General features: G+C 39.7%; 1 protein-coding gene across 3 annotated transcripts in view; it reads left to right on the forward strand.

Moving 5' to 3' along the window:
• The window catches only part of ARMC2 (armadillo repeat containing 2), a 100,369-nt gene that overhangs the window by 4,473 nt on the left and 83,297 nt on the right, over positions 1 to 12,599 (forward strand). For 2 of the 3 annotated variants that reach the window (XM_034668953.1, XM_034668954.1), the window contains exons 2-3: positions 3,453 to 3,713; positions 4,190 to 4,262. In XM_034668953.1, the coding sequence (XP_034524844.1) occupies positions 3,496 to 3,713; positions 4,190 to 4,262 (291 nt within the window). In that variant the 5' untranslated portion in view covers positions 3,453 to 3,495. Of the gene's footprint in view, positions 1 to 3,452; positions 3,714 to 4,189; positions 4,263 to 12,599 lie in introns of those variants that run through there. The other variant, XM_034668955.1, reaches the window with a different exon arrangement.

Genomic DNA, 12,599 nt, shown 5'->3' on the forward strand with positions numbered 1-12,599 from the left:
TATCATCTCTGGGCATATATCATAGCTTTTGTGCTATTGTCTAAGACTTCATCTCTCACAGAACTGTTGTGGGGATCCATTGAGATGATGTACGCGAGACTGCTTAGCGTAGTGCTTGGTATTAAAGCAAGTGTTGAACTGGCATTGGTGGTCCTTCTTGCCGGAGAGTGAAGACAGTGTTTATCCCTGTGTTCCCAGAGAGCCAGGCAGAGAGCTTTGCATATAGGAGACAATTAATCCATACTAGCTGAATGGATTTGTTCCAGCTGTCAAAAGAATTTTTGTAAAGTCAAAATTTTTGTGATACTATTGTGTTATGGTTCAGGTGTACTTTACAGACAAGCTTTCAAACGCTGAGTGATTGTTTAAATTGGCAAAAATCCTCTATAATAAGAATTCGTAATTTAACAAATCCTTCCCTCTCCCCTAAAATCACGCTTCTAACTCAGTTCACTTGTGTCATTGAAAATTTCCATATTTGATTTCATTCATGACATATTAACAGTAATATAATAATAATAACTGTGCAGATCTTACCTTATTGAAACTGCTTCTTACTATGTAACTCTTAAGGTTTGGGAGAAAGAGAAAAGAAGAGGGAGAAAGGAAGTTGTTTTAGAATTTGTGGTAAAAACTTATGAACAAAAGGATTTTTAAGCCCATTGTTCTACATTATTTCCACCAATGTTTGATCAATATAACTTCCTGTATGCCCAAATAAAGCACAGAATTGCTAGCACTCAATCTGAGTAAATATTCCTGCTTCAGTACTCCATGAAAGAGTATAGTTTTCCATGCAAACAAAAATACACAAACTCGGTCAGGAACGATGGTCCATTATTTTTTTTTTTAAGATTTTATTTATTTATTCGACAGAGATAGAGACAGCCAGCGAGAGAGGGAACACAAGCAGGGGGAGCGGGAGAGGAAGAAGCAGGCTCATAGCGGAGGAGCCTGATGTGGGGCTCCATCCCAGAACGCCGGGATCACGCCCTGAGCCGAAGGCAGACGCTTAACCGCTTAACCGCTGTGCCACCCAGGAGCCCCACAATGGTCCATTATTGTTCATCCAAAGCACTTTCTCTAATCTTTATTAGAGAAATCTTTATTAGGTTTGCCAGATCACCTTTGACATTGCTGGACTTATTAGTGCTATGTGGGGCCAAAGGAATCACAAACTTGATTTGGGCTCTGGGAGAAACCCGTTCATTGTATAGGAACTTCTTCTAAGTGGTTGCGTTCTTACTGCAGTGGGCCTTTTAAAAACAAACAAGCAAGCAAACAAAACTGATATGTCCACTTGAGTTAGATGTGCTGGGACTAAATTTACATTATTACGCATCCAAAGGTAATACAGGTAATACAGGTATCTCCTGCTTTCTGAAGGTTCGTGTTATATCACTTTGCTTTTATGCAAGGCCTGCAATAGAGCTTTCTTAGAAAAGCGAAAATTCTCCTCAGATTTCTTTCCGTGAGTGAAAACAGGTATTAATGTAGGTCCTTTGTAAAAGCAAAGTGGCAGAAAGTGGGGCACACTGTGCACGTCACACCATTTCGGTTTACCAGTTTTCATAGGAATGCTCTGCTTTTAGATAGCAGGGGAAACCTGTATATATACACGAAAAACACTTTGTACATATTTTTAATAATTAGCCTTGACTATTTTAAAAATAAACAGCCAATCATATCAGAACCATGAGAAGTAAAATGTACTTGGCCTGTCATAGTTTCTGTTAGTTGTATTAATGTACATGATTTTTGGAGACATTGCTTAAATTCCAAATCCTGTATCAAAAATTCCTAGAAAGAAAACTCCTAGAATAGGACTGCTTATCTAGTAATTTTTTACTCTTTTACCTCACCTGGCCTTTCCGTGTGAAAGGAATAGCAGAAAGACCTGCAACTCATGTTGGTTTTAACATTTAAAAGTTGTTAAATTAAAAAATGCCTTCCAAAGGCTAGTTTTTTAAAGTATTAGCGTTCTCTGTAAATATTTATCTGTATTGGCCAATCAGGTATTATGCCTGACCAAAAATAATAATGTACAGGTAACCAATTTTCAGAAGTAATAAAGTACATTTAATATTAAAGAAAAGAAAAGAAAGGAAAAGCGTATTTGTAGTTTTTATCATACTCTTTACCTCAAAACTTTTAGGGTTGGGCCTTGGTAGAACTAAACAAATGTTCTTGTTGTCTGTTGTTATATAACAACTTAATGTATAGAATCATAATATAGTAAATCCTCTTTACTTGTCTAAGGAATCGTCTGTTGATTCCACTTATGGAAATGAAGTCTTTTTAGTTTCCTTGGGCATATGTCACAAAAAATGTTTCTTTTTGGCAAAAGTTATTCTAAAATTGGGCACTGAAATATAGGAAAAATTTCCAGGCCCTTTCTCCTTAGAGATACAACATTTTCAGGGATCTGGGTTGTTGTTTTTTTAATGAACACCTAATACCATATACTAATTAGAAATCTCGACTATTTTCAAGTTTAGAGCTATAGAGGTGTCCTGCCAAGGTAATCAGGCCTCCATGGGGACATACCAGCATTTAAGAAGGGTCTGCATTCTCATGGCCCTTGTGCATGACTTTAACTGAGAAAGCTAGCCTGGGAAAGAAAATTTGATATTGATATTTGATATTTATTCATCTAGGATACTATCTCACATTGACGGTGATTTGAATCCATTGATTCAAATACATCATGGGTAAATGTGGGACTGAACCTTTCCCTGAGTTTACAAACTACATTTATAAAAGCAAATATAGCTTGGAAATAGGCCCCATCTGTCTAGAACTAACCTTATACTCACAGTTTGTGTGGAGGACAGTAGAGGGGAAAAAAGGAAAATTTAGTTAAAATTTTAACAGAACCCCCCAGTATTGTTTTTTTATAGATTGGAGAACACGAGATGATTTTCCCTTCCTTGTCTGTCCTCTTTCACGATTTATCCTCTTTCTCTCCAGGTTTAGCTTTCATCCTGGCTCTCTTCCCTGCACATCATTTCCCTCGAGTGCACGTATTCCCATAGGCATAATTGTGCACATCGACCTATATTTTTGAGAGATTTTCTTCCACTCTGATCTTCTAACTGTAACTGCCTGGTAGATTTTTAATTAAAAATTGTTTGTGGTGGTGCACCTGGGTGTCTCAGTCAGTTAAGAGACGGACTCTTATTTTCAGCTCAGGTCATGATCTCAGGGTCGTGAGATCGAGCCCCACATAGGGTTCAGTCCTCAGCGCAGAGTTTGCTTGGGATTCTCTGCATGCCCCCACCCTGCTCATGGGTTCTCTCTCTCTCTCTCAAATAAATAATAAATCTTTCAAAAATTGTGACTTTTTCTAGTTTAATATAGAGGAATGGCTTAAGCATGTGTGGATGGGTTTACACATTCTTTTCTAAACTCCTGGATGAAAATAGTTAATATTTTGTACCATATATTTGCAGAGTGTAGTGTCTACCTGAAGAACATTTTACTTCAAAAGGAAAGATGCTATCTCCAAATGATAAAAAGTTAGAAAAGCTGGATCCGTTTTATCGACCTTCTATGTCCAAGCAGAAGACCAGTGCAGAAATCATAAGTGAAGCACGAAATGCATTAAGAACAGTTGGGACCCAAAGACCATTTACACCACGAGAAAACCAAAGAAAACTGTTTGGGCCTGCATCTTCAAGAACACCGGAAAATAGACCTCCTTCCTCCTTCAGGTAATGACCTTTCTCTTGCTTGTACACTCGGATATGTAAGCCACCAGATGACATTTTCCCTTAATTCTAGTTATGGATAGTTGCTTTTTTAAGTTTGGTATCTGCTAATTACACCTCTTGTATCTATTCAAGATTCCAGAAGATAAGTCTAGACCTTGGGTCCAAAAAGTTGCTTTGGTTTGAAGTGGTGGATAGTGGTTGCCGTACCAACTCTATAAAGCGATATGAACAAAGTTTTAAAAAAATCACTATATACATTTCTTCTTTTCATTATTCAGTATTTTTTAATCCCCCTAAAAGCAATGAAAAAGCTTATTAATAAAATGTTCTAAGTACTATGATTTTTTTTTAATTGCTTCTTCCTCAAGGCTTATGCTTCAAATGCTTTTACTTGTTTTGGGGCTAGAGTTAACGAACATGTACTAGAAATAAATGATTCTTCACAAACTAATATTTCTGTTCATCTCCTGTGCTAGCCTCCATGCATCCAGTTTTGAGTCATCTGATTCCAGGCCCATCTCTGGGGCTCGTCTCAGTCCGCTAGAGCTTGTGAGTACTTTGTATGACCATGAGTGCTGTGAAATGGAATTGACCCAAATTGATCCAACATACTTGAAATCAGTACTTGCATATGCTAAGAAAAGGATCACATCGACTTAACTATACTGATAATTTAATATGAAAACAATTTCTTTTATATTTTTAAATACAATGTTTCGAACCTAATGAAACACTTCTATTATTTTCCTATAGCTTAATAATAACAAAGAATATCAGAAATAGTAACCTGGCAAACAGAGTGTATTACAACAGTTTTTGTTTTTCACAATTTTTTTGTCTTTTGTTAGCATATATGCTATTTTATTTTTAATAGTAACATATACAAATAAATTATATATATGTGTACCTAAAGAGTCAAAGATTCGTTACCCAAAACACTCCAGGGGTCTCTTATTCCCTTATTCTTCATTCTACCCTTACCAGTGACTCTCACTTTTAACTCTCTTGGCACATTCTTTAGGTATTTACATCCAAAATTTTAAATAACGGTGTCTTGTTCCTCTCTGACTTATGAGTTTGAGGAATTATCTAAACACTTCTCACTAAAGAAGATGAAGATTTAACTCTTGTCTGTCCTCCCACACATCCTCACAACACATTCATCCTTTTTGTCCCCACTGCTATTCCCAATATAGATATATCATATTTTTGGTTAGATCCCTTTTCTCTGACTATGGTTATATAAACCCTGTTTACAACTGAGTCTTGAACTAATGACAATTACTTCTCCTTCCCCACACCACTTTTTGCTTTCCCTGGTGTTAATAATTGCCTTGCTTTTTTGTTTTCTATTATTACCATTTCAAATCCAAACTCGTCCCCAGGGATCTAAATCTCCTTCACATATTCAGGTACATGAGGTATTCTATTGATTCATCTTTTTGGAGAACTTTCCCCAGTTTCTCCCAGACCATTTACCCTTGGTACCTGGCACACAGCTTGCTTCTCCCTCTTGTGATGGCTTTCCTGTCTCCTGTATCCCAAGTTTTTCTCTTTCTTGATTTACTTTTGGAGTATTTCTTCCAGTAGCTTCTAGAGAAAGGGTTTATGGGAAGTACATTATTTGAGACCTTGATTGCTGTTTTTCATCTCTAGAAGTTTGTAGGATTTTTCTCTTTGTTTTCAGTGTTCTGAAATTTCATGATAATGGACCTTTGTGTTAGTTCATTTTCATCCATTGTGCTGGGCACTTTCAATGGAATCTCATGCCCTTCAACTCTGGGAAATGTCTTTGAATTATTTTGGTGTGTCTTCCCCTCTTTTTTGTTCTGGTTGCTCTTTCTGGAATTTTTATTCCAATATATAGGAGTCCCTGGAGTGGTACTTCAGTTTTCTTTTCTTTTTTTAAATTTTTATTGCCCATCTTTTTTTGGAAGAGACTTTATCTTCTAATTCTTTTGTTGAGTTCTTTTCATTTCTGCTATCATATTTTTAAATTAGTTAATTATTGGGGCGCCTGGGTGGCACAGCGGTTAAGCGTCTGCCTTCGGCTCAGGGCGTGATCCCGGCGTTATGGGATCGAGCTCCACGTCAGGCTCTTCTGCTGTGAGCCTGCTTCTTCCTCTCCCACTCCCCCTGCTTGTGTTCCCTCTCTCGCTGGCTGTGTCTATCTCTGTCAAATAAATAAATAAAATCTTTAAAAAAAAATAAATAAAAAATTAGTTAATTATTTTTAATTTCCCAAAAGCTTTTTCCCTGCTCTAAGTTATCTTTTCTTACATATAGTATTCTTGTGTTTCACGGTTGTAGCATCTTGTCTGAGTATGTTAATGATAATCTTGATTTTTGCATTATTTCCTTCTTCCTTTAAAATCTCTATTGTACTCTGTGTGTGTGTGTGTGGCTTAAACAATAGAAATTTATTTTCTCACAGTTCTGAAGAGTAGAAGTCGAAGATCAAGGGGGCAGTAGGGTTTATTTCTGCTGAGGCTTTTCTCCTTGGCTTATAGATGGCCATGTTCTCCCTGTGTCTCTGTTGCATTTTAACGTTTATTTTGGTTTCTCTTTTTCATATCAGAGGAGAGCCTCTGATAGCTCATGCTGCTTGTTTGGCTGCCCTTATTTGAAAGTAGAAACATGTGGAATAGATTGGTCAACCCATAGGTGATACCTACCCACATCAGGGAGGACTGGGTGGGCTGTGTTGTTTGTGAAACCCCCAGTAGCGGTGTCTTTAGGGATTAGCAGTATCTTTAGGGATTTCCTCGTGGCTAGTTAATTCTCTGTAGAAGTATCTTCTAAGCTCTTGCCTGGAGGATAAGGGCTGGTTGCTAACTTCCAAGAACCAGCTGGAGGAAGAAGGTAGGAATACCTAGCATTCAGTCGGTAAATATTCAATTAATATCTCTATTTATAAAAAGTACCCGGACACCTAACTGTGCATGGTTACCCTGATTCAGAGACCTCTGTTTTACCCCCTCTATGGAGCAAATCTCCCAACCATGTAGCCTGACTACATGGAGCTGGGAGGGAAGGAGTTACACAGACTTTCAGCCAATCCTCCTTATTTCAATATCTCTTCCCCTTATAGCTCTGCGGCCACAAGTACCTCATGATACTAGTCCCTCAGACGTTCATGGAATCGGAGTGTTAGTCAAGCTGCTTCTTGATTTTTCTTACGCATATATGTGCGCATATTTGTGTGTGTGTGTGTGTGTGTGTGTTTGATGAACTATTTGAAAGTAAGTTCTAGATCTTTTAAGACTTCATCCATAAAAATTTAAGTGTGCATCTCATATGAACAAGGATAGTCTCCCACATCACTACAATATTATGATCAGAGCTCACAAAATTAACATTACTCAGCAGTATCGTCTAATGTACAGTCTATGGTCAAATGACCCCAACTGTCTCAAAATGTATCTTATATTCTTGAACTACTCATCAAAATGCCTCCATGAGGAAGATTATGCTTCTTATATTGTAGATGGCAAAAATGTTTCCAATATAGCAAGCAGGAACCAGTGTGCAGTAAACACTTTGCCAGCCACTGTCGACTCGTAGTTTCTTATGCTTGCAATCTGGGAACCACGTGGGTCTTGAGCCAGCTGCAAGAGGGCCCCCAGTTTAGAAGTCCAATGGGTCTACCTTGTTGTGCAGTGGCTCTCTGTTTTATGATTCTGTCATTTGACTCCCAAGAATTGTTTTTAATATTCTGTAGTTTGGGGAGATTCACTCAGTTTGGGCCTATTCTTTCCTAAAAATCTCTAGTTGTAGAGTTAACCTTGTCAAAACCAGTCCTTGTCAAACTGGCACAGTCTTTGGACTGCATGATTAGATATTAGGCAACGATAATATTGCCACTTGCCTCTGTCTAGGGTCATCGTAGTTACATTTCTTTACTGCACAGTGGTTCGGTGCTATGTGCAAAGTAAAAGTAGACTCAGAAATCCCCGTGTTGGAGGAAAATACCTCCTTTAGTTTGAACTCCTTTTGTTATGGTAGATTATGTAAGGGTCTTAAGTATATATTTCATTTTAAACCATAACTAAAGTTTGGAGCCCCCAGTCAAAAAATTCTGAAAGCGAACTTATACTACCTGCCTTTCCACCTTCTTTTGTTTTTTTCATTTCACCTTTGAGAACCCTCTGACTCTGAGAACCACCATCTTGGCAAAGGAGGGAGATAAGGGGAAGGAGGAGGGCAGGAGGAGGGAGTGGGAGAAGGAGACAACAGGAGGCTTGGACTGGGGTATCTAGGAGATACCCTTGTGAAGAGGCTCACTTGTTGAAAGACTTTGCGAAGACCAACGGTCTGAACTTCAACACTTTCTGCCTCTAGATTACTTTCTCAGGCTAGTTTGCCTTTTAATAATTCCTCAGCTAATCAAGGTAGAGGGACCAAGAAAGCAGTCCATTCCAGCTGCTACGTTTAACAAATCAGCTCACCTCTTTGAACTTGTATGCTTTCCCCTCTCCCTGTTTCTACCCGCCCTCCCTGGTCTGGCCTGTGCTCCCCCCCACCCCCTCCAGCAGGCGGTGGGCTGCCTTCGCTCAGGGGTGTCCTGGCCCCTGACCACTCCGGCCTTGGCTGCCCGGCCTGACTGACAGGGCGGGGTTCCCATTAGCACCTGTAATCATACAGACAGGAGGGAAACATGTGTACCTACTTGCTGTATCGGTATGCCTCAGTGCATCTGTTTTCTTTTGTAGCAGCTCTCCACCTTCCCACAACAGCTCTGAGACGTGGAGCTGTTGGGTGGTGGTAGTTATTTCTGTTTTCATTCTGCTACCCTGGTTAACTGGTGTTCAGATTTATATACACAGGAACAGCTGCTCTCTTACTTTGGATTGTATGAAGTAGGAAAAGAGATGTGCCCCTGTGAATAAATAGGGGATTTTGTCTTTCATCATGATTTTGGTCAAAACAAAATTCTCCCTGTATTTCCTAAACCTACAAAGTCTAGTTGTTTAAGCCCCAAATTTTTTATTAAACTTTTTATTGACTTGCAGAAAAGACACAAATCATAAGAGTGCAGCTTGATACATTTATACAAACTCACCACACTCTGTAATCAGCATTCAAAAAGAAAAAAATAGATCGTTGCCAGCACCCCAGAAGCTGCCTCCCCAGGGTGACTACTGTCTTGATTTCTCACGGCATAGATTAGGGTTGTTTTAAATTGTATTTATTTATTTTAGAGATAGACAGTGAGCAGGGGGAGGAGCAGAGTGAGAGGGACAAGCAGACTCCACGCTGACCTCAGAGCCCGACAGGACGCTTGATCCCACGACCCTGAGATCATGACCCGAGCTGAAATCAGGAGTTGGACGCTCAACCGACGGAGCCACCCAGGCGCCCCCGGCATAGATTAGTTGGAGCCATTTTTTACATTTTACAGGAACCATGCTCCAAGTATTTGACAAGTAAAATAATATAATATATTTTTAAAAGAAAGGGACTTGGAATCCCATATGTACCTTGGGGATAGGGGAAATCCAGGGTAAGGGAAAGCAGAATGAGAATGTCAAAGCCATGTTTTTTTCTGTCACTATTTCTGAATGGGAACATTAGAGCAGTGAGTCCCATGCTGAGAATGACAGAGGAGCCCAGCGACCTGTGGAGAAAACCATAGTAATAGAGATGCACATACAGCTGCCACATCCAAAGGTTATGTGCTTGTAGGGATTCTTTTTAACAGCTTTACTAAGGTGTAGGGGTGCCTGGGTGGCGCAGTCGTTAAGCGTCTGCCTTTGGCTCAGGGCGTGATCCCGGCGTTCTGGGATCGAGCCCCACGTCAGACTCCTCCACTAGGAGTCTGCTTCTTCCTCTCCCACTCCCCCTGCTTGTGTTCCCTCTCTCCCTGGCTGTCTCTCTGTCAAATACATGAGTAAAATCTTAAAAAAAAAAAGCAACACAGCTTTACTAAGGTGTAATTGATACACCTTGCATATATTGTATATTGTATGACTCAGGGTTTTCTGGAAAAAAAGAACCAGTAGTCAGATAGGTAGAGAGAGAGAGAGGAAGAGATTTATTTTGAGGGATTGCCTCACATGACTAGGGGGGCTGAGAAGTCCCTCAGTCTGCTGTCTGCAAGCTGGAGGCCCAGGAAAGCTGGTGGTGTAATTCCAGTCCAAGCCTAAAGGCCTGAAAAGCTGTGGGGGAGAAGGTACCAGGGAGCCAGTGGTGTGAGTCCCCATCTGAATGTGAAGGCTCGAGAACCGGAAGCACCAGTGTCCAAGGGGAAAAGAAGGATGTTTCAGCCAAAGCAGAGAGGGCAAAAACACCCTTCCTCATTTGCAGGAATTTTTAATATTTGCTTTTTAACTTCCAAGAGGTCTTTTAGTGTGTGTGAGTGTGTGTGTTCTGTCGCTCTACAAATTAAATCATAGCAACTTTCTGAGGTGGGATGTGGCCGACTCCCCTTCCTATGGAACAGGGGAGACCCTGCTTTTCCGTCTGGTGATCAGAGGGGCCATATCAAAGATTGGGCAAGGCCCGCTGTGCGGGGGTAAGGGTCAAGGCCAGGCAGATTCTTTAAATGTTCTAGGAATTCTGTCTTTTTCTGTTGGGGTGTTCTATGAGAATAGTCTTTCGTTCTTCAATAGACTCCAGCAGTTTTATCAGCCGGAACAAATCCTACAATCTGACTTTCCCAGTGTCCTTGATTATACTTGAGTCACAGGTTAGCGTCATGGCACACAAAACAAGGGAGGTGAGGTGCTCAAGGGAAAATTTCAACTTCCTTGCTCTGTTTTCTGTGAATCTTACAAGAAAAAAGTTTTTACTGTTTTGCTACATAAAAGCCAATTTCCTCCACAAGGTGGAAGAACGTGTGGTAGAAGGTGGCAGGATGGAAATTGATGGCTTGTTTAGTAGTTTTCCCTTGAAGAACGAAAAATGCTTACATGTATTACTTTACACTTTATGTAGTCCAGTGAGATACATGTTTAAATGGAACAAGTAATTTTCGTTGAGGACAGTAGTCACATGGGACTAATTTTTCATTATACAATGATGGATTTTGCACTAGGAAAATAATGTCTTTTATCAAGGAGCAGTTAAGGGGTTTTATCTCACCATCCAGAGATAATTGAGTGATTTTCTTTTGGGTAAAAATTAGCTTTGCATGTGTTCTCTTTTTATAAGATCTTTTACTTACTACCCAAAACATTTATAATGGTTAGGGCATCTATAAAAGAAGCCGTTTACTTTATTCACATTATTATTATTCAGCAGACTTTTCAATCTTTTGTTTCAAGATTCAAGGTACCCACAGAGGACAGGCATTCTGAGATAAGAAAACCTCGTGACTACATTTACTACTGTTATTATCCTTATGGATTTCATCTTTCACTATAACTAAAGCACTTTTTTCCCCGTATTGTATACTCTTACCTTTTTTATTACTGTTAGCTTCATGGCCTAAGTCACATTCTTATGAATATTTTGCAACAAGTTAGGGAGACTAAAAAGGAAAGGGACTATTAAGTAAATATAGCATAATTTATGCAGACAAGTGAGTGTTGTTTCCTTCAGAAGAGACCCCTCTGAATTCAAAATCTTTTTTTCCAGCACGGTTGTGTCAGAGGCTAGGGTCTTGGCTTTTGAGACTTAAAAGTAACTTGAAACCAAATCTGGTAAATAAAGGGTGAAGGAAGCTAGCGTTTCTCAAGCCTCTATAACCAGAGATGTATGTATGTCAATGTCCTTGCAAGAAGGGGCCTACCTCCGTTTGATAGCTGGGCAAGTACAGAGAAGTAAATGGACTGCCTGCGTTCACATAACTAGAAATGAATTACACTCCAGTTTGGTTTGATCCCAGAGTCATTTACTCTTCCCCTATATTAGACTGGTTATTTTATTTACCCTTTTTCTGTGTTTAGAAAAATGTGTCTTTAAAGTCATAAAGCTAATTTTTTTTGTCTGTCTGGTTTATGGATTGATTCTGGATGTAAATGAAGAAGAGGATACAAAAAATATCATCGTTATTGAAATAAGTAACTTCTTAGAAGGAGAACTCTAGTATGTTCTAATATATTCTATGTTCTATTAATGTATATGAGAAGATGAGTGTACGAAGTTAGGTGTCATATATGATAGATAACCTCACCCACTTTTCCAAATCGTCTGATTTGAATTTCACACTGGGTTTCTAAAAAGTGTGTTGACTTACCTATTGGATTGAGAGTCGCTCATTTCCCATATTACGTTAGTGACTTTAGAAACTTCAACTTGATTGTTTTTGGTCAGAGAGCTAAAAGCACTTGCCATAAAATTGCTCTTTTATAAGCAGATAACCATGTTAAAGTTGGAGGGAGGAAGGGTGGATCACCAAGCAATACCAAAAGTGGGAGTTTAGCTCCCTGTGAGGATCTGGCCCTGGGCTGGAGGTGAGATTACAGGGTGCTCTAGGCGGCATAGTGCCCCGTACTTTGGTGCTGGTATTTTTTAAAGTCTTTAAGGAATTGGAATTTTGCCAGTAATGTTCCTTTTCTAAGGGTATCAGCATAGAATTCTTGAGATGTAGAAAATAAAACATTTTTTAAAGATTTTATTTATTTATTTATTTTTTAAAGATCTTATTTATTTATTTGACAGAGGTAGAGATAGCCAGCGAGAGAGGGAACATAAGCAGGGGGAGTGGGAGAGGAAGAAGCAGGCTCATAGCAGAGGAGCCTGATGTGGGGCTTGATCCCATAATGCTGGGACCACGCCCTGAGCCGAAGGCAGATGCCCAACCGCTGTGCCACCCAGGCGCCTCAAAGATTTTATTTATTTATTTGAGAGAGAGAGAGCACAAGTTGGGGGAGGGGTGTGGGGTGGAGGCACAGGGAGAAGCAGACTCCCCGCTGAGCAGGGAGCTCAGAGTGGGGGGGGGGG

The sequence above is a fragment of the Ailuropoda melanoleuca genome, chromosome 10 (assembly GCF_002007445.2).
Source record: "Ailuropoda melanoleuca isolate Jingjing chromosome 10, ASM200744v2, whole genome shotgun sequence".
Classification (NCBI taxonomy): domain Eukaryota; kingdom Metazoa; phylum Chordata; class Mammalia; order Carnivora; family Ursidae; genus Ailuropoda; species Ailuropoda melanoleuca.